The following is a 22,742-nucleotide window of genomic DNA, read 5'->3' on the forward strand; positions in this document are numbered from 1 at the left end:
GAAGGTAGAATTATTTGTGAAACATTGTGTGGCAACATTACACAGCATTTTGGAGCCAAAAGTACGGGAAGATTTTGTATTCCTGTGATTAGAGTTAGTGAGGGGAACTTACAAATTCTGAAATATTAATATTTTTCAAGAAAGCTGTTGCCAAGGAAGGAGCAGCAGTAAGCATTTAGCTACAGAATACTAATGAAAGTAGCTCTGCATTTCCAGAAGTTGCAGAAAGAAGGAAAAAACCCCACAATTGATTTTATTTGATTTTTCTTTTTACTTTGAATTCTCAACTTCCTTGCCCCCCCCCCCCCCAATAAATAAAGCAGTATTTTTTCCCCTTTCCATCACCTGCTCTACTATACGTCCTGCCAGCAGGAAACTTCTAGGAAATTTGAATGTGACCCTGAACCTAATATCTCCTCTTCTCATAGAGCACCCTGGAAGCCTTCCCTCCCCAAAGCAGTTACCAGCTCATGTGACCCCCACTGCAGCCAGCGAGAGCTCAGGCTGCAAGAAGAACAGGTCTTAAATAATTTTGGCTTCTCTAAAAATAGGCACCTCCTCACACCATCCTGAGCAGTACATTAGAACCACTGGGAGCTGTCACTTTTTAAGGTCTGGCAAAATAGGCTGGCTGCCACAAGGGAGAAGATGGGGTGTATGAGGAGACAGTGGTTATGGATGGGGGAGAGGGACAGCTAGCTTTCCTTGGCTCTAGAAGACTATAAACTGAGTAATCTCCAAGTTTAGGTCTTCTTCGGATCTCCATTCCTGCTTGCCAAGAAGGCTCTCTCCATACCCTGGCCTCTTTCAGCTTTGCCATAAAAAACTGCACCAGTGGTGAGGAATTCTCCAGCACAGGGCAGAGATTGTGAATATGTTAGCTCACCCCGAGCAGTGATTCATCATTGCCAAAGAAATAAAGTGGCTGGCACTTGTCACCCACCCCTGAGACTCCTTTCCTACCAGACAATATTTAAGAGTAAAAAGTTCACCTCACTTATTTTTTGACAGTGAAGAATTACACATTTGACTATAGTTTTGCAACCTGGAGTTGCAAAGTTTCAGGGGTCTCCAAGATCCCTTTCTACTGAGCCACGCAGCAGGAGAGGTAACGTCACATTTTAGCTTACATTCCCCTTTGAGATACTACATTTCACCTTGCTCACACCTCTTTACAGGCCCTGTTCTCTTGTTTTCTTCTTGTGGCACAGGTAAAAATAAAGGTGTTGTTTTTTAATTATGGGTAGACCTACTTCCTGCTTGTTCTTGTTTCCTAAAAAAGGACAAGGTGTTATCACTTTACTCACTTGATGGCCATGTAATGTTTTAAAGCTTATTAGGCTGTCTAACCTTGCTTTTCCATACCATTCCATTCCAGCCCATTCCATTCCATACAGGGAAAAACATTATTTAGTAACATACTGTTGAATTGGCACTTGATTTATTGACTAGATGATATCCAGAGGTCAATTCCAACCTCAGTGATTCTGTGATTCAGCTTAAACAACCCCTTTAGTTTGTTGCAGTAGCTCTTGAATATAAATCTTATATAACATTAAGTATAGATGTACTTCATTAATATTTTAGCAACTGCCCTCGTTATCATGTAAATATGAAACATAGAAACATAGTGAATTGTTATTGCATAAACATGAGTCATAAACACAACAAATTAAGCCTGGAAGAATGAGCATTAAAAGCATTCAGTGTCTTCTCAGCTGTATTTCTGGGTTTATGACATTCCATCCACTGCATGGCTTTACCTCACCATTACTCCAAGGAGATTCCAGATGAAAGACATAACAAGACCCAAAAGAGATACATAAAAAAAGCATAAGACATCAATGCAACTGGATGGTACCTGCACACCAGCAGCTTATTACTTGTGGGCTGTTCTCATGGGCATCTTGATGGAGGTGTGCAAGGAGCTCATCTGCGTCACAGTGGCAGAATGAAAGTACCAAGAGGCTCGTTTGAAAATTTAGCAGCCAGTCTTCAACATCTCAGCGGTGAATGAAGGATGAGGAAGAGAAAGGAAAAAATTTCCTTTCAAAGAGAAGCTGAGGCAGCTTATACTAGTCAATGCTTAGCACAGCACTTCCCAGCACGGGCTGTAATCTGCCACTGTGCTGTAGTGAGTACAATTGCCGGATCACAGTTCACCATTGCTTCTTGCAGTGAGTCACTGTCCAGTCCCAGAAGTAAAGCTCTTCTGCCCCGTGCACAACATACTTAAGAGGCCACTGAGAAACAGATCCTTTCTGAGGCAGCTGCAAACCTCCTGCTGCAATAGCCTGCTGCTTTTCACAATGATGAACCTTGTTTCTAAAAGAACCAACCTCTTCTCCTGCCTATCTTCATCCAGCTAAAATGCATTCATTAATGTATGTATTTATTAATATCCTCATTGACTCCTGTCTCCCCAACTTGCATCTCTTCTCTGTTTTTTAACCCTTTACACACCGCCAAAAGGGATAGCTCTCTAGAGCAGCTGTCTTTGTTTATCTGACAGAGTACTTACCACTCAGTACCAGGGGATTTAATCTCTTTTTTGAACCTTTCAATAATATTTATGCTGTTTTTATCACTGCCAAGAGTGTCAAAAAAGGCTCTTTTTAATAACATGTACTTTCCTGTAGAGTGGCTCTTATGAAATACGTCCTTGTCATTTTCTTGGGACTGTCCAGCAGGAGATGCCAGACAGGTTAATTATTATCATTTATTTGCACAGGAAAGATCATAAAAGTTGTCTGCAGCAGAAAGCACACACTCCCTGTTGCCAGAAAGCAGATGCTGCATGAATAGAGGCAGAAGAAGCCACTTGCTCACCTTGCTGTGATGCTTCTGCCTTCAGGCTAGAAACACCACTTCTAGGAATCAGAAGGAAATTTAGTCATATCGCCTTGTTCTTTCCTTCCCCACTCTGGTGCATCAGCTAAAGAGGGTGCTAATTTTGGGCAGTAACTGAATTTTGCAATCTGATCTTTTATTCAAGGGTAGGACAGGCCATCAAACCCATGTAAGCCACAGCAAAACAAGCCTCAGGAAGAGCAGATGGCATAAGACAGCAAGATAAAAGCTCTGAACATAGTCCCAGCCTTCAAAGCTACTGGGCATCCTTATCCTTTAATAAATCTTTAACTCAAACCATGCACTGCATTTGCACTTTGTAAACATTAACTTTCAGGTTAAAGAGAATGTAGATGTGTGTGGGTTAATCACTCACTATTTCACTTCATGCTCCTCACAGTCAGAAGTATGACTGAATTTCTAGCTGGTTTGCCCACATAGCACAGATTTCATTTGGTTGATCTAGTCAAGAACAAGCATGTGTTTTTATTTATAAGCTTGTCTTGTATTCAACATCTTTTTGAGAGAAGTCTGTGCTGGTATGCTGAGAATGAATTTTCCTGTGCAATTTCAAGAGGTATGGAATCAGAATTTCTGTGCATTGATAAGCCCAAGGGGCACAAGCTGTATCTCGGTGATATAATGCCAAAGCAGGAAAAAGAAAACACATTTCTGTAGTTAATGGTATTTGCAGCAGGGGTTGGCTAAGCAGATAACTGCCAAGGCTAGATTTCACAGTCTCTTTGCTGCCATAGATAGCTCTGATCACCTAAACCACCTTCCTTACAAGTATGCTGGGGAACTTTACCTCAAAGCTGTGCTAAGGCACGTCTTTCAGAATGCTACTAAAGCTACCCTGAAAAGCCCCAAACGTTGACAATCTGCTTTTATCCATTAACTGTTCCAGGCATCATCACTCTCAGTGTTGGGGAACTACATCTAATTTAAAGGTCCATTTAGACTTAGGTCCTGAGAATCACTGTTTATTGCAGCTTTGCCTGCACAACTGGAAAGCCCTTACTCTGCTCACATATCCACAATTAGCGATGAAGATTCTTCTTAACTTCTGCACTGGGTTCTCATGTACGAAAAAGAAACATGTTTTCCCCACTTACTGATCAGATGTTAGAATAAACCCACAGTAGCACAAGTGGATAATACTAAGAACAATACTTTTGGCTACATGTCACAGGCCCTCACCAGGAAGGAGAGCTTTGCTATTGATTGGACACTTGAAATTAAAGAAAATTGGGACTGGTTTTATTCTCTTTCCCCTCTTCCACCTGACTCCTGTGTGTTCTTTTCCAGAACCAGTGTGTGTCTGAGGACCTAACACACAGTGCTGCAGCGAAGCACACCCTAAGGAAAGCTTTACCTCTGCGCACTTTCTGGTAACTTGCCAGCCAGTGACGGGTTCATCAATAATGATAATGGCTTTTTGTCAAAGGAAACTAGTGCACTAAGTCACAGACTTGCTCAACCCTATAAAGGAATCAAAGTAACCAGCATCCTCATAACAGAAGTAAGACAGGAACATGACTTCTAATAGGAAGAGCTGACTAACAAAAGAAATAGAAGGATTAAGCTCCCTTTGCTGAAAAGCAGAAGCAGGTTTTCGATCACTGAAAACTGTCACCTTGTTATCCACTGAGAAATAAGAATTCAAGCCCTGACTTCCCCATACCTGACCGATGTTGACTGCAGGCTACGACACAGCAGTTCATATCTCATGTGTGACAAATGGAGCATACTGCAGTTGCCTCTGAAAATATAATCAATAATGAAAATTTGTATTAAGGTTGCACCCAAAACCCCATTACTGGATAGGTTTCATATCCTTAAAAAGCCAGTGGCACCTTTGCTAAAGATTGTTGCAAGGAGCATGTAATCCTGCTGCTACAAGAACAAAAATGTATTACTCAGGAATGTAAGGTTACTGTACACATAGGTTTCCTTCTTTTCTGCATGGAAATCAAGAGGGGCAGATCTAGTGGATTTTCAGTATTTAGGACATATTTGTGCTTCTCACTAAGCCCCCAGTCATCAAAGTGGTCATAGATCAACCAGAAAGCTCTGCTGAGCCCCTTGGGAAGAGTGGAGGCTCGTTGTTTATTTACTCTGCATCTCACCTGTGTGTGCAGGGGAGGTCTAACACATCTCACATGTACCTGCATGAGCCACCTTCACTGACACCTCTGGTGCATATGTCCGCCTGGGAAATAACACGGAGAGATCAAATATATTGAATTTAAAGGCACTGAGTAACAATGTTTTGATGTGAAATGTGTTCGCCTGTGATAGACACCAAAGACAGACATAAGGAGAGATGTAGGAAAACAGAGAGACAGAGACTTTAAGTGGTACAGCAAGAGAGACAAAGCATGGCAGAGAAACAGAGAAAAACAGGAAGAAAGGGGAAACCAGAGGGCAGAGTAAGTGTGACACAGGAAAGTCTGGTGTCACAGCCCCAAGTTTGGAGGTGAACCTTTTTTGGGCAGCTGACACAGGTACAAAAAGGAATCTAACTAAGTCTGGCTGCTCACACACTTCTGGTTCTGACAAGGAGCTAGGACTTCCTTCCTGTAAAAATAAATATAACATCAGTATGCCTGACTCCAATACACATCACCTTGTCCTGAAAGGAAAAAATATACCTACGTGTAGTTACCTGCCGAGACCTAAACAAATAAAATACTTAATCTGTACTAGAGGCCTATTTTAAAACCTACAAACAGGTGAGCTGCAACCAGGGCTTTAGCCACTCTACAGCATGCTGAGCTATATTACTTTCCGATTACTTGAAGAGGGCTACTTTGGAAAGCCCCTGCCTCCAAATCAAAAACCTGTGCAACCATCTCTTAATGCAACCTCTTACACTACATGGCCTCCCTTACTCTGCAACACTTCCAATTCCCCTAAAGAAGCCACAGGGTGAAGGAGGAAATTGTGCTAGCTTGCTTGTTCTGCTCTGCAATTCCTTAGGAACCTGAGAGAGCTCAGATCTGGTTACCCTAGGACAGCACTTGACCTTGAAAACATAATTCCAGTTTTCCTTGTCAAAGGATCGCAGAGAGACATTGGTGCTGTCATGAGCTGCATGGCTCGGACATAGGTTATTTACTATTAATATTTCAGTACCCTATTTTTTCTGGTTGTAAACTAAATGTAAACTAAGAACCCATTTCATACAGGCATCTCAAAACTTACTCCACTCGTGTTTACAAATGCGCCAAGACCTTTCTGGGAAATGGCCTAAGGAAAAGCAAAGTATCCATATTTTTAATAAGTTTGACTGGTGCACCTAGCTGTCACTTTTGTGCCTGATTAGTGGCAATAGGCAGTGTTCCATTTATTTCCTAGCAGCTGCTAGAAGAGCTGCAGGCAGAGGTAATCTGGAGTCTGCAGAACTCTGCTCCCTGCCAATTTCACACCAGCATTTTACTTTCGTCTATCCCCATTTATTATTAATCTCTATTTATATCTAACTCCAGCTCTTAGTTAGCCTTTGCCAGAGGCTTAACCATTAGAGGTGACTGTGAGGAAGGAGCTGAAAGAAGAAACTGACATAAATCAGGCTTTTACTACTCCACATAATTCTGGGGAGGTGAGAAACCACTCAAAGCTTGGGCTATTTAGGAAGACAACAGCTTGCACAACAGATCAGACCAGGTAAAGTCTCCTTTATCCTTAGTGCTAAATATGTAAAGGAAACATCTGTATTGCAGAACTTTCCTTCTAATCATGTTCAGTACCTACTTTTTGCACAGCTTTATATCGCTTCTAAATGTCCATCCATTCTAATTCAGAGGATGTTCTTACATTTCATGTTTTCTGAATCCACTTAGCCCTCAGGCTCAGTAAGACCATGTCATATTTATTTCAAATAAGCATTGTATAAAAACATACCTTTCCCATCAGTTTTCAAAGCACTGCCTTTTAATTTAATATAAAGAACAAGACCACAGTCAATCATGAAAAGACAAAGACTTGATTCACTTGGCCCTCTCCAAGTAAACAATTTTAATTTAAGCAGCAGAATTAACACCACTTCCTCTGCTAACGATTTTCTTTTTTTAATGCTTCAAACCTTTTCTTCATATATTGCCTTTCTTTTTTCCCTTTTGAATAGGATGAACAGTGTGTTCCAGGTGAGACAACACCACTCATATAATGAAGGCATTTGATTAGTTTCCAGACCGTTCCTTACCCATCCTCACATTTTGTTCACTTTACAGGAAATGTGAAGCCCGCTCAGTGTCACCTTTCCTTTAGAGGTAAAATGAATGCAATTCATTGCAAAGACTGACCGTAAGTTTTCCAAAATGGAGAGAAAGATGTCACACAGATGTGCTGTGTATAAAGTTTCCCACAGCAGTGAGAGACATTCAACTTATTGCACACTTTCCCCAGTTGTTCCCATATATCCGGACAGCCTGCAGTCCTAAGAAAGACTCTAGGCTTCAGATTAGGCTTCTGGAAATCCTTCCCCAAGTCTTTTCCAACAATAGTAGCTTCAGCAGGCTAGCCAGTTGTAATATTTACTCTGCTTGACATAAGCATTATTGTCTTTGAGCATCCAATTGGAATAGGAATGTCATTAGGAACTCAGAGAAGTCATCTTCCACTTCTTCAGTGTTCAGTCATAATGAAGGCTCTTCAGTGTTCCTCCTCCAAACCTTTTCCTTTCAGAGAAGCCAGGAATCTAGAGACAGGGAAGATAAGGTGCCATGTCAGAATCAGCATGAGCTCTCTTTAGCCCACACTTGAGTGCCTGTTACCAAGCCAACTGCAATATCCTCTTCCACACCATCTCCAGAGTCAGGACTACAATGCTTCAGCTTGCTGCTAGAGGAGCACCATTAATTAAACACTGCAGAACTTGAGTATGGCTCATTTGTTCTGTGGTGCTCCTTAAGGCTTTTTTGGCAAGGGTTACACAAAAGCCTTAATTTCTCAGGCAAATCCTAAACTAATTAATTACAGATTTCAAAGGCTGTATTTCCCCCCAGATTCAAATGCACACAAGAATTTTTCCTCCATTCATTTTTAAAACTATCAAACAGTATAATCGAGTCCTATTAAAGAGCTGTCTAGGCTTTATGCCTTCAAACCTGGGACAGCAGCACTTCACTGGCAGTTGAAAGCAGTTTTATCAATTGCTGAAAGCTTTAAGAAAACTGTTGGAATAGAAATGGCTGCAACAATACAAAGGATTAGGACTCCTGCTTTTGCAGCCAATCTGTAGATACCACTTACACTGTGACAATGGATGTTGACAAAGAAAATCTCCTTGAAATCATCAGAGGCTTCTCTGGTTTAACAGTATTTCAGATGGATTTTCAATCCAATGCATCCATGAATCCCCAAAAGAAAGTGATGCGCTGCCTTCTTATACTGCATAAGGTATCTGCCCTATTGGCATCATAAAACTGATTACAGTCCGGAGTAACTTTTAGCTTACTAACTGCACACAAGCAGAAAGAGCAGACCCAGTAAACACATCCTCCCAAAGCAATTCTACACTTTCATAGGAAATAGAGTATATTAAAATGGAAGGTGTCAGCCAAGCACTACAAATCATGCCAGGAGAACATCAGCATGCATGGATGGTATGGGACAAAAATGTATTTTACAATCCAAAGTAGACTGCTCAGGTTACACACTTCATTGATAAACTCCAAAAGCTAAAGAGCTTTCCCAAAACAAAAGTCCACTAAGAACTCCACAAATTAATTTGCTTGGGGTTTTCAGGCCCAAAACTCAAACACATATGCCAAGTATTCACTGAAGTACTGTTTTATTCATCTCTGAAAAGCAATCATCTCTAAGAGAAAAATCAAGCAGATTTTGCACTAAGGTTCATCTCAGGAAAACTGCTTTGGGAATTTAAAAAGGAAAATCATTACAACTAAAAAGTAGTTGGACCATAGGTAAAAAGTTATCTGCTTGAGCATTTTTTTAATATCAAAATCGCTAATTAAGAGCAACAATTATTTATTTATCAGAGATCTGACTGAAGTCATAGCTGCAAACAATTTGAAACTAATCATTCTTTTCATCCTGAAGAAGTCTACAATAGAAATACCTCAAAACACGGATGATCGAAGTGACCTATTGTAGAAAACCCACAAACACATTGGTAAGAGTTACATTAAGTAGATAATTTCAAATAGTAACATTAAGAGGTTATATTCAAACCTCCATTTCCAACTTGGAATTTTCTCTTTAAATATAACTGTCCACTACTTAAGATTTGTTTTAAGCTTTTGAGCTCTTGTCAGTGAAGTAGATGAAAACAGTCATCAGCAGGCTGTAATCTTTGGCACACAGCCATAAGGAATATATAGTTAATCCTTGGCTAGCCACTAAATATGATCCAATAATAAAAGTAAAAAGTAAATTATGCATCAAAGACAACGAGCACACAAGCAGATTTCTGCATTAAGCTATTATCCTGAGCAAGTTTGAGCTGGCTTCCTGCCAAATCTCTAACACTCAGTGAAAGCCTTTTCCCTCCTTCCCCCTTTAGGCAAAGGGAAAAAAAAACTATAGAAACTGAGAGAAATTGAAAGCAACCGAATTATATCAAAAATATATATTTACATATATTACAGTTATATACAGGAAGGATATTATGTACAACTGCCAAGAAGGGGAAGAGGGGAAGGGAAAAATGGGAAAAAGGGACAAAAAGGGACAAAAAAGGAGAAAACAAAATACGCACAATCAAAAAACCTGTTAACCAACAAAATAAAGAACTGGCAAAATCTCACCACTTCCCTTGAGAAAAGCAGGACAGCCAGACCCGGCCCAGCACTCTCCCCTCACATGTGACAGACAACAGCAGTCGCTGCAGGCCTCAGCTCCAGATAAGCAAGACCAACACAGGGACCTACCGTTCCCAAACCCCGCCGGAAGAGAAGACAGGTCGGTCTCTCTGACCGGCTTATTTATACCTCAGTTTACGAAAAGGAATAGCATGGAATATGCTTCCTTGGTCACTTCCCTAATTCCTTCCTGGTTACAAGCTGGTCTTCAGGAAGGCCTAGACTGAAACTACCCCAATCCCCATGAAAGGGAAACTTCCTTTCACTAGAATGTGGAGAGGAAGGGAGAGGGGAGGGAAAAAAGACATCATGCTGAACTGAAAGAGGCAAGAGCAAGTTTATTTTTAAAAGGCACTAAAAATTGCTTAAAGAAAGGAAGCATTTTGTAATTTGTGACTATTTTTTCCCTGCTCTCCCTAAGGGGCTTTCAGCACAGCTAGCTCTAATGATACATTTGACTGTATTTTAGTGATGCTATTCATGATAATTTGCAAGTACCTGACAGATATGGCAAGTGTAACCTCGCTACTCTCTGTGGGGAGGTGGGGGACACGAAAAGTTGAAGTGGCTTGCCCAAACCAGAAGTCATTTTGCTAGTTCTTCACCAACTGTGCTGAAAACACTAAATTCAGTCATTTAGGAATTAATTACAAGCCAGTATCATACTCCCATTTTTCTTGTGGCTCCTCTGGGTCTGTGAAAGATAAAATACCTGTGCAAGATAAAATACTAGTTCCAGCTGTGCAAAAACAAGCCTTTTCATTGACCTTCCAGATAGCATTTCTGGCCTAAATCTGCAACCAAGAAGCTGACAGAGCTGAAAGAAATCACATTTGCCCATTTCACCTCACTCCTGCAACTTTTACTATGTTAGCATACTTTAGTATTTCACTGCCGATCACATTACAAATACTTAAGCTGACAAAAGTTGGCCATTCTTCTGTCTATCCAAACCAGCTGTGCTCTCACAGATATAAGAACTCAACTACCAGCACAGATTATCATTTAAGTTGTACGAAGCCCATGTTTTAAAGAGGATTGTGTCAGCAGTTCACATTACACAGGAAGAAATGAAACAAAAAAGGAGGAAAAATGACAAACCTGATTGCCATCTCTTAAGAAGTATCTCTTCTCTATCACCTGGGAACAACAGAGAATGATCTTAGCTTGCACAGCGCATGCGTAACCTCAGATTCCAACAAATACTTCACGTGTGAGCACTGAAACTCATGGCTAACTTGGACAAGGTCTGAACCCACATTCCCTGGTCCAGGCCTATTGCTTTAAGTGCAATGCTCTAGTACACATAGGAGTTGCCACCTCCAGCCATTCTTAGAAAGGTTGTGTTATCCTCAACTTCCACATACCTGATTTAGTTAGCTCTCCTGGATAATGGAGGAGATGGTTTGGGTGTCTCCTGCATCAAAGTCATTCCTCCCATTCCCTCTCCGCAGGTGCAGTGGTTCCACTACTACACAGTAGCTCCACTGTGTTATGTCCAGGGGATGCTTAACCAGAGCATTCTTTTTCATTTTCACAATGGACCCTGACGGTCTCTTTTTCAGGAAGGGAGAGTAATATGACAAATTCTTAATTCCTAAAGGTTGCTTTAACCAGGATCAACAGAGCTAACCACAGTCTTGTAACTACCCACATTAGTGCCTCAGAATGCTGCAACCCCTCTGGCCAGCCAGACAACTTCAAAAGCATATGCTGAGTGTCTTTGCACACGTGTGAGTTCTTTTTCACTGCTCTGTACAGATCAAGAATCAAATCTTCAAGCAGATCAGCTATTTTCTGGAGGGTTCTAAAAGCATACCTGGCTTGAACCAACTCAAAAAGTGGAATGTGAAAGGAGCAGCTAACTGTTGTTCATGTTCCAATCACAGACAGTGTTTTATACACAGAAAATAAAACAGCATTTAATCAACTTACCTTATCAAAAAACCTGCTTAGTTTGACAGCATTGGATGAACCTGCAGCCAGGTAACGAGGATTGGTGCAATCCTAGAACACATAGAAGACAACAACAAACCAAGCACACAAAAATCAACACAAGGAAGCCACACACCCTTTCCCCTGACACAGGCTGTCAGCTATGGCAAACAGTGTATCTGCTGATTTCTGCTCTGCAGTTCCTAGAGAGAAAAGGCCAACTTCTGTTCTGTGAATCAACTGCAGAATCTAAGTAACCCCCTATGTGCTCCACATCCTCCTGCCATCACCAGCTATTCAGTCAGAGAATGATTTGTACAGGCTACACATGAGATCCTGTGTGTATGTGTATGCATGTGTGTGTGTATACAAGCATTCACACAACACATTTTTACACCCATATATCCATATAAAGTGATCTTGGTGTTTCATTCAAAAGCAGCCTGTGTCAGAACTATGAACAGGAAAAAGAAAATTTAACTCCAAACCATCAATTCCAAAGCTTCAGTGACCTTATTTAACACCCATTACACCTCCCTGTAGTGAAACAAAGATGGCTGTTTCATCAAGCAAGGGGTACAGCCAAACAAAATGTGCATGCCTCTGGCACTACTGAAAAAATCTCCAGAAGCCCAATTTTTGTCACAACATCTTTACTTATTAAAAATTGGACTCGCTCCCATATAAAAGAAAAAACAACACTGGTGACAAAGATACTAACCAAATTTATCTCTTCAGCATTGAAATCCTCAGCCAAGAAAGCTGTTCTGGTCAAAACTTCATTCCGCTTAGTTTCTGGGATCTGATCCAGCTTAGTTCCTATTACCAGCAGTGGAATCTGGTTATCAGCAAACTGTTCACGGTCATAGTCACTGATGAGGGAAACAAATACAATCCTGAGTAAGGTGATGGCCATGTAAGTGGGCACAGGGGCACTCTCAGCTCCCCTGTCCCTTTCAAAAGATGGTCATTTAATTATTAGGGGTCATGATTTATCTAAGTGAGAATGGGCTGTACCTGTTAATTAAGGAAGGGCTTCTGCATCTAAGTCACTACCCAGGAATTGAAAGGAAACAGAAAAGAAACCACCCGAGCTGGATTTCTTCTCAGCACAGATGAACCACAGAAGAAATGCTAACACGGGAAGGAAAGGAACTCCAGTGTTGTACTGAGCACATGCAGACACCAGGGACAGATCAGGGAGCTGGCATCTCTGAACAGCTAAAGTTCCTACATACATATACTTTTAAAGGAGGGACAATGAAATAAATCGCACCTGTGAAACACTACCCCTTTCCAAGTGCGATCAAAGAGGGTTGCAACAAAAATTGCATGGTGTCAAGTTATAAATTCGTCTATATTCAAGTAAAGGCAGCCACTATAAGCTGAATTCCAACAAGCTTTGATTCAGATATGAATAACGATCAAAGATAGCCTCTATAAAATAAATAACATTGCAATTAAATGTCATCACAAATCCATGTTTCAATCATTCTCTGCAGCTAGGATAATCACTTGTCTTTCATTTTTACCTAAACCAAGCTTTCTAGAAAGTAATTTTACAACCAACAGCAACAACTCAACCAAGGAACTGCTAGTGGCAGAGCATCTGTCCTTGACAGAAGCTAAGCTTTAGAAAATTAAAACAATTGTGAAGAACCTGTCTGTGGAAAAAGTGGAGAATTTTGCGGTTTATACAATGCAAATCCCCTTTCTCAGCTTCCATGTTTCTACAGAAACACCTGTGTACCAGCACAGGCAGATAAACAATTAATATTTTTCCCATGAAAAGCTACTCCTTATTATTGCCTTCCTGCTTATGTGTGAGGTTTATCGATGATAAACGTATAACAGGAGCACAGTGGTGCAGGAGGAAATACTTGACAAGATGTTGGAAAGCTAATTATGAACATGCTTATTGAGCAGTTTTTTAAGCTCTTTCAGCCACACTCCTGAAAAAATTCCCCCATCACCGAAACCAAAGATTTATGACGTGAACTTCCTCAGCCTTGGTACATGAAAGGAAAGCCTTTTGGAACACACATGTCATCCCATGACATTTCCTGTATAAGGACACAACTCAGTACAGACAAAGCCTTCAGGTATCAAGGACTGAACCCACTTTGTCACAGAGGCCTCAAGCAAATGAAGGATGCAGTAAAAATCTCTTCCCTTAAAGCAAGGTCTCTGCTACACAGTTTGGGAATCTACTGCCAGAATGGCCTGATTAGCAGTACAGAACACAAAGAACAGCAACCTTCTTTGATATTCCCAATTTTTTCCTTCCTTTCTTAGAAGTCTAGCCACATCTAGTTTCATGTGGACTCCAAGTAGCCTGAGGGATGAACAAAGACTTCCATAACAGCTTAGAATTACCGTGTCTTAAGTCTGTACATATGTTTTACACTCACCCATTCGTCACAAGAACTCCTGTTGGAGCAACATCTCTGTTGAGTGCTTCCAAAGTCCAGCGATACAAATTCTGGGATGATTTCTTGTTGGTTAAGTCATGCACTAAAATTATCCCTAGGGTGAAAGAAAAGACAGCAAGATGCTATTTAATGATACATATTTTTTTCTTATCTTACCAAAATGACATCTGCAGGTTCCCAGATATCTGAGAAGGAAGAAAGGGATGTATAACCAGTTCAGTTACAGTGAATGGGTAAGGCTGAAAATATCAGGATGCAACAGGTTTTTTAAAGCTGCTTATCAGGAATTGGATAAGAGCTAAGAGGAAAATCTCATGAAAGGAGGAAACAAACAGCCACCTCAGGGTTTAATCCACAAAAGGCTTGCAGGCATTTCCTAATTCTGCTCTATTTCTAATGATACTGAAATTCTGTATTACTGCAGCAGAGAATTTAGCCTTTCTCTGCTTTACCTAACTGGTAAACATAATTATCTTTTTGTCACACCATCTGAGAAGTCTAAAGGCTTTTTCGTTGTTTCAAAGAGTTTAGAGAGCACTGTTGCCTTCCTGAATTTTCAAGAATTAATGTTACATTCTTGGGGAGGTATCCAAAGGGGAAACAGACACTGATAAACTTTCACAGTTCACCAAAATTATAGTTCAGATGCATAAGTTCAAGATTTCATGTCCTGCTGGGCTGCTTTAGGATATTTCCTGGTAGAAACATGAATTAATAAGATTTCTTGTATTCAAGATTAAGCTACTAGCATTTTTCATTACTATGAGCCTTCAAAATGTAAACTCTGAGATACAGCCAAACTTCCTAGCTGTGCTATTAACAGACACCCACTTCTGATAACCACAGTTCCTAACTCAATTACCAACTACTGCTAGCAAATTTCTTCTATTTATTCACACCTTCTGCAATATGTGGATGTTCCCACTTCCTCCAGACTTCAAACTATGATTAATTCAAGGACAAAACGGAATTCTACCCCTTATCTGCATCGGGATTCATTCTCAAAACACTTCGCAGCCTACAGGTGGAAAAAACTTAGTAATTTAACCTTTTACCTGAACTCCCAAAGGTGCCACCCACTGTACACCCGATCAACAAATCATATTTCCATAAACATTTTCCACTACCCTACATGACCATGCACAGACTCTCCTGTTAGAGTTCACAGGATATCACAGCCATAGCCCTACCTCAAAGCAATTATCTCAGTAACAACAGAAAAAGGCAACTCAGCTGCGTGTTCACTCCAGTGTAGGGAGAAAAAGCCTGACATAACATAACCTGGCCTACAGCAACAGATTCTGAGGCACCGCTGCATAACCTGTGAGAAACACCCTCCACCTCCAGACACTCTCCCTCAGTTATGTTTTTGATTGGTCAGTTCCCTTATCTGCATCACCTAAAACCTGCACAGTTGGTTGCACCAGCAGCAAAAGACTGCGTCAACATGCAAGAAGAGCAGGCAAGGACCAATGACTACTCAAGGAAATGTTCCTCTCACATGAAAGCCGGCAAACCAGAGCCTTACTGCCTAGGCCCTGTCCTCAATTATCACAGTCCACACACCAGATGAAGGGCCAGCAAAACAGAAGATTCGCGGTCAATTCAAAAACAAACTGTTCCCAACCTTGTCAACAGCCCAAGAGCCTGCACAGGTGCTGCCACAACCAAACATTAACTGCCTTTCTGTCTCAGGTTTGCAGACCACTGTAAGCCCAGAAAGCACAAGCAGTCAGGCAGAAGGAACACATTCATCTTCTCTTCTTAAATCAAGTCAAACTGAGGCAATTTGTGAGACAAGCTCTAATGGAGAAATTAATCTAATGAAAGAAACAAGAGCCAAGGTTAACTACCAAAGTCAACACTTTTCATATGCGAGCTGCCTAATAATGTATTTTGGGCACTGGAGATAAATAACTCTTATTTTAATAATGTCATTAATTATAATTCAGTTCAGGATTTCATTTCCTAATGGGCTGTTCCAGGATATTTCCAAGTCTGACCCACACTCACTGGCATACCGTGGATTTGGTGTCAAAAATAAATCCATTTGTTCATATACCAAAGAATCTTCCTTTGAGGGCACAATTCAACTCAAGCCTTATTTACAGGGGGCCAGTTAACAATATAAGCAAGAGGTACCTACAAACAGTTTTCCTCACAGGGAAGGGAGAAGACAGAACTAGTTAATCACAGATCAAAAATATTTATTGTGTGGGTTAACACGTTACTGAAAGGCCTTCAAATTACTTGGAACGAGAAAAGAGAAACAAACAGAGCATTTGAGACAAATTTTCAGAAGCAGTTGTTAATCTCATATACATCTATCTGTAGTGAACTACCCTTGGACGACAAAAAAGGAACAACTGAAATACTGCACTGTTGTGTTCATAATCTTTTATTTGCTCGTATTAGTGGTAGAGATGAACTAATAGGACTTTAAGTCACTATCTCAACAGAAGGCATGAGATATTACTTTCTAAATATGCAGCAAGTTGCAAGATCCAATTCTCAAAAATAATCTAACTAAATGAACTATAATGCTAAACTAAATGAGCAGAGGCAAGATGGTTATCAACATATTGCAGTTTTATGGGAGACAGTTCAAATTTGCCAAGATAGGATGCAACTATCAAAGTTCATATAAAGTCAAATAATCATTTCTCTGCTGTAGGTTTTGCAACTGACCAGACAAGATAATATAAATCACATTTCTGCAGTATACCAGGCCTGGAAGCGTGAAGGTAACATTTATGTCTGCAAGTGTAGCTGGAAGAGACAGTACTGCACCTTTAAAGGCTCCCTGCTGTGCCAGCTACACAAAACTGAAGTGAAAGGCTGATGAAGCTCACCTGCACAGCTTTGCCTAAAATATCTTTAGAGTTCAAAACAGAACCTATAAAATTCTGCCTATGAATGTTATCAGTTTTTTTTCTCCTGTATAAATCAGAAAAGAGAACAATATGGCCCTCAGCCAGACTGCAAGGAACCCTGCCCCAGAACCAAGAGACGGCTCTTAACAGAAACAGTAATAAAATCAGATTTACACCAAGCAAACTCACCATTTAGCAAGTTATAGAATACTGCTCGTGTGCTTTTCACACTAGTGGCACTACCCACTGAACCTCCAACATCCCACAGCTCAATGTAGTAAGTCTTCTCTTCTGGAGTCCCTTCTCTGTAGTCATGGATCTGATGAAAAATTCACATAATACATAACCACAGCACCAACTCCCAGGAGTTAATCCACACAACACTTACACATTCAGCTGGAAGGATTATTGCACTTGGATAGAAAATTGTAAATTCTCATGATGACACCATTTCAAACCTCTCAAGTGGAAGAGAGATGGAATGAGTCAAGCAGCAGCCACTGGATACCACAGCTCCTATAGGAGATGGAGCTTGGTGAGTAAGCAGTGATTATCCTTTCCATCTTAGTATGAACAAACCTTCATGATGTGCTTGGAAAAAGCATGTTGCAAAACAAATGAAAATTTAGGTCTTGACTTCTTACAGTTGTTAAAACCCACATTGTAGCACTGCAGGACTAGTAACACAGGCGACCACATTGGATTCCAATTGACCACATCTCTTTCCTCTCCAAATTCTCATTGACATCTCAACTGAATTAATCAACCAACAGCTTTTGCCCCTGGATCTGCCTGGTAGTTTTGCTCCACAGTCAAACAGGAATGCTGCTTTCCAAATTTTGGAAATATATTCCTAATCTAGGGAAATGTGTTTCAAGGAGAATGCAGCAAACTGTGGCGAAGGAAAAAAGCATTTATCAATGTCCCATGAGGGCTGTAGGTTGAGCCAAAAAAGTGCTGGATGAATATCCTCATTCCTCCCATAGCAGGTCCTACAGTGAGGAGTCAGGGGGAGAAGCAACCCTTCGGTCACAGTCAGTGCCCACAACCTAAACCAGCAAACTGCTTTTCCCCAGTATGTTTAGCTGACCACGTGGCTACACACTGCCTGTTTCTCAGGGAAACGCGGTTGGAATTCTGTGCCTTTTGACTTAAACTGGCCCGCTGTGACTTGTAACTCGCCCGTGGCCACTGCAGCAGGGACAGGGGCTGAGTGACAAATACCTTGTGTGACTCTGACAACCCGGGAAGGTCAAAACTTGCTCACACAAGTGCTTGGCTCAAGTTGATGCTGTTTGCCTTGAAAGATTAAGTGCTCACCAAATCACATCATCAAAGCACACCTCTTTCTGTGGCGGTAAGTAATGAAAATAAAATAATAAAGTCAAGGCCCTTCTCTTCCCTTACACTGCGGGCTCAGGGGTACCCAGGGGCCGGGCACGTCACCTACTCGCACATCCACGGAGCAACCCACTGTCCAGGACGGGTTTCCCAGCACCTGGTTGTGGCACAACAGGTGAACGAGTGAAGATTTTCCGACACCTGCAAGGGCACAGAGAGAGAACAACTCCTGGGAGGCGGCGCCGGGGTTACAGGCAGCGGGGCCGGGACCCCCCGGGCTCAGCGCTGCTCCCGGCCCCTCAGCGGGTGACGGGGAAGCAGATGAGGGGCGGGTCCCCAGGAGCAGCCCCGGGCACACGGCCTGGGGACAGGGACTCACCGGAGTCGCCCAACACCAGCACCTTGACCCTGTCCAGAGCCGCCATCTTTACCCTGCCCAGCAACAACTCCCGGAGACGGGGGGACCCGCCAATCGCAGCGGGCCGTCCTTCCGCTTCTCTCAGCCTATTGGCTGTCTCTCTAGCCGCTGGTACGTCTTTCACTTCTGATTGGTTCAGCTCGCGCGGGGGCGGGAAGTTGAAGGGCCGTGCGGGAGCGCGATTGGCTTGCTTCGCTGTCGCTCGCACCGCTGAGTCGCGCCGGTAGAGAGGGGGCGGTGCCGCGCACGCGCGGCGGGTGCCGTGACGCCGGGGTCGCGCGCGGCGGTGACGCGCGTGGCGGAGCCGCTGGAAGCGCCGCCCGGAGCCGGGAAGAGCTGGAAGCGGCGCCAGGTCAGTGCCGGCCCCGGGGAGCGGGGTGGTGCCTGCGGCCCGCGGAGGCCCCCGGCCCGGCGCTCGGGTGCCGCAGAGCGGCCCGCGGAGTCCGTGCTCCACGCACGGTGTGTCCGTCTGGGCCCCCTTTTCGCCTTGGCTCCGAACCACCGCCCGCCGCCCCTCCTGCGCTGTCTGTGGGGGCCGCCTCTTTGTCTTGTGTGGTTTGGTTTTTTTGGAGGTACTGTTGAGCTCCTCGTGCCCTACAGAAGCCTACACAATCTGATGTTTAAACCTCAACACATTAAAAGTGGGTAGGGAATGGGAAGCTGTGCAGACAGCATAAAGGGCTCTCTGCTTAACCTTAAAGCTTAATCTGCTGTTAAAATCTGTACAGTTTGTAATTTTGAAGGAAGTTGCAGGATTGTGGACATCTGAGGAGTAGATGACTGGCAAATCCTCCTCATTCCTGTTTACCAGGTTTGGCTGCGGGTTGAGCCCATACAGTGAAACCATTCATTTCTCCAGGTGGGTTTTTTTGTTTTGTGTAGGGTTTTTTGTTTTTGTTTTTAATTTTATTTTTTTGTAAATTAGTTTTCTTCTGATCTCACAAGCTCTCTGGTTCCTTGGGAAGTAGAGGACCATTACGTCCTAATGGCACAGAATTCTTGATGTTAAATGGGCCCAGCTGTCGGGCTTGTGCCATCCCAAGTGGCTCAGAAGGAATGAGGAAGATTGGCATCCTGAAAAGGGTGTTCAGCAGTGCACAGCTAAGGTACATTTTCATGAAGTATAGGTGGTTCAATATTTTTCAGCCACAAAAGGTGGTGTTTCTTCTTTCATCTGTTCCAATGCAGCGTCATCCTCTGATACCTGCTGGTTCTGTTGCTCATCAGACTTTTCTGCTGACTCATTAAACTGTTGAAAAACATAGTAAAAAGGAGACAAAAAAAAGGGAAACATTTTTCTGCCTTTTAGTGGTGTAAATTGGTACACAGGAAGGTCCAGTGAGTGCCAGAGCTGGCATGAGAGAGGGCAGAGCCATGTGCTTGGGAGAGGAGCACATGGCTTTCTGGGAGCAATGAGGCATGATGGGAGTTGCATTCCTGCCTTCCACTTCCTGTGAGATACAGCTTGCTTTCTCACAGGATGCTTTAGGGAATTCTTTTGAACAAGAAACTATATTAATTAAAGCTAATCAGGTATCTTGCTGATTTGTTTGTTTCTTTATTGCTTATACGCACGGTATATACACATTTGCTACACCCTGATGCACTAAAACTATTATGAACCTAATACTTCCAGAATTTTACGTTGTCTTTCTGGAATTCCCAGAATCTATTCTTCACATAATCTATCATGATGAGAAGTGTGGTGTTCCAGGTCTTATTGAATCCAGAAGATGGAAAGCAATTAATGCTTCCTCCTGTCTGAAACTTAAAAAGGAATGCTGAGGCCAAGCCCAGTTTGCTTCAGTGTAATTGTGACTTCCTAGGCTCGATATTGGTGAGAAATGATCTTATTTTTTTCCCTTTAAACAAACCCCTGAAACCTTACAACTCATTATGTGAGGATCAGTGCCAGCACATCACCAGAATAACACATGTTCTGCTGGTACACGTTCAGATTGGAGTGTAGATTGTACGAAGTTCTGCTCTCCATGGTTAAAATGTCCTTATATCACAGTTGAGTCAATTTTGCCACCACATGGGGAAGGATCGCCTAAATCCTTAGCCGTGCTTTCTTTTCTCTGCTCTGTGTTGGCTCTAGTCTGGTAACAGAAATGATTCAGTTGAACTTTCACCCCTTGCCCTCTCTGAAATACCCCAGTTTTTTGTTTTGGCATGTTAGCTTTTCACTTTTTATCAACTTGATTCGCGCTGCTACAAGAATAGTGAACTGTCAGAATTAGCACAGAAGGGTGGGGGCTGTGGCTAAAGGCAAGGGAGGAAAATAAAGACTTCTTTATGGTAGGGAGAGTGTAACTTGACTTAAGCTGCAACAGGAAATGGTACCTTCACTCTTGTAACCACTAAGTTTGGCCTTCTATAAATAGTGTGCTCCATTTTCTTTAGAGCTACAACTGTAAATAGTTGTTATTGCTCATATGCTTTTGAAGTATTTCTGAATATTTCATCAGTTTGTAAACATGCACACAGGTAGTCCTCTAATTTACTGACACCTTGCTATTGTTTGTGTTGTGTTAAGATTATGAATGGGATTGAGAATTAGATCCTGAGCCTGCCTGGTTCAGTTTCTGCCTTGCACAGTCAGACCTTGTGGCCTTATCACATCTGGCTCCATATATCTTAACTTCTGAAATTAGGGGAAAATGCTCTAATTTCAGCCAGGCCCCTCGGCCTTTCTGTGCAGCTGCAGCACAACTTTTCATCCTCAGTGAAGGAGACCCCTTGATACCTGTGACCTCTTGGTTTCACTTTATGGAATGCCACCAAGAAGGTGGGATTTCAGTGAAAGCAGATTGTTCTTTTCTTCTCTAATACTTCAGGGTAGGTCTTGTCATGAAAATACACATTTTCTCATCCAGATGTGCAGGAGCAAGGCTGAGCAGCAGTGTTCCTGAACTCTCCAGGGAATGAAATTCAGTGAACTCTTGATAAAATGCCGAAAGACTTTGGGTTTGCAACTGATGTGGGATAAAGGCAATTCTGGATAATAGGGACATTTTCCAGATCATCCACGCACTACAGAGAAAAGCAAGTAAAGGCAAGACTAGAAAATGGGAGCTTCTGTGCCGTATTGTGGAAAGGGTGAGCAGTGTCTGACATTGTACAGACATTTAAAATGCTGATGGCATGTTTTTGCCACTGAAGTTCTGAAATTTATGCCTTCCCTCGGTGTTCTCCAGAAGATTCAGAATCACTCCTTTCTGCTTAACCTCATCATCTTCTGGAAGGCAGAATTTTAAATTTTGTTAGAGTGAGAGACTAGGATATTGCAAGTGACTGGTGGAGTGAGATATGGCATATACTGGCTCCAGGAAGCCTGTCATACTTACCTTATTTACAGGTGAGGGACTCTCTTCTTATAATCTGATTTTGATTTTACCTGAAGAAACTGTATCAGTGGTGTAAACAAGTGATTTTTTTTTTCCCCTTTTGAAAAAGATCGTACGTCAGAAGCCTGCAGAAACATTTTCCAAAGAAAATGGCAAAAGCTGGTCTCACAGATTTGGTGAAAAAGAGCACTAACAATAAAAATTAGATATGGGGAAGTACAGGAAGCACCTTTAGGTGTTAGCAGTATACCTGATAGCCTAAGTTCACAGACAAACCTGCAACTCCAAATTTTCCTCCAAAAGAGATCTGGGGTGTGATAAAGGGTTTGTATACCCAAATGAGTCTGAAGAGCAGTCTGCTTCCTTTTTCAAGATCCTCTTTTAAAATGTTTACTGTGTCAAATACATGAATAGTGAGCCGAGCCATGGTTATGTTTTCTGAGGTAAAATTAAAATAAGTCGCAAAGCTACATGTTAAAACCAGGTGATGTTCATTTGCAGTATTGGATAAAAATTCCTGCTAATTCATACTGGCTGACATAGGTTTTCATAATTTCTAGTACTAGTTTCATCTACATTGTGGCTTCTAGGTATCACCTTTTTAACACTTTTTGTCTCAGTTTTAGTCAGGAAAAGCACGAAGAAAGATCTAACATCATTAGCACAATTCCTGTTTAAGTTCACGGAAGAATTCTTAAAATCTTTGTACGCAGAGA

The 22,742-nt window shown here is 42.0% G+C and overlaps 2 protein-coding genes across 14 annotated transcripts in view; one reads left to right on the forward strand and one right to left on the reverse strand.

Moving 5' to 3' along the window:
- Window positions 1-6,704: 6,704 nt before the first annotated feature.
- RABL3 (RAB, member of RAS oncogene family like 3) lies at window positions 6,705-18,762 on the reverse strand. 2 transcript variants are annotated; one of them, XM_064644506.1, is made up of 8 exons: window positions 18,638-18,762; window positions 18,368-18,459; window positions 17,107-17,236; window positions 14,024-14,138; window positions 12,334-12,484; window positions 11,613-11,684; window positions 10,779-10,817; window positions 6,765-7,552 (listed from the first exon to the last, which is right to left on the reverse strand). In XM_064644506.1, exons 1-8 carry the CDS (start codon window positions 18,681-18,683, stop codon window positions 7,487-7,489), a joined length of 711 nt encoding a protein of 236 aa, XP_064500576.1. In that variant the 5' UTR covers window positions 18,684-18,762; the 3' UTR covers window positions 6,765-7,486. The 2 variants fall into 2 exon arrangements, with proteins under 2 accessions (XP_064500577.1, XP_064500576.1); XM_064644507.1 differs by lacking the exon at window positions 10,779-10,817 and having other exon boundaries at window positions 6,705-7,552.
- Window positions 18,763-18,916: 154 nt separating this feature from the next.
- The window catches only part of GTF2E1 (general transcription factor IIE subunit 1), an 89,032-nt gene continuing 85,206 nt past the window's right edge, over window positions 18,917-22,742 (forward strand). For 10 of the 12 annotated variants that reach the window (XR_010428119.1, XR_010428115.1, XR_010428116.1 and 7 more), the window contains exon 1: window positions 18,917-19,028. The gene's annotated coding sequence lies outside the window, so the exon portion shown is untranslated. Of the gene's footprint in view, window positions 19,029-19,294; window positions 19,318-19,350; window positions 19,783-22,742 lie in introns of those variants that run through there. The other 2 variants (XM_064644502.1, XM_064644501.1) reach the window with 2 other exon arrangements.

Source organism: Pseudopipra pipra, chromosome 2 (assembly GCF_036250125.1).
Source record: "Pseudopipra pipra isolate bDixPip1 chromosome 2, bDixPip1.hap1, whole genome shotgun sequence".
Taxonomy (NCBI): domain Eukaryota; kingdom Metazoa; phylum Chordata; class Aves; order Passeriformes; family Pipridae; genus Pseudopipra; species Pseudopipra pipra.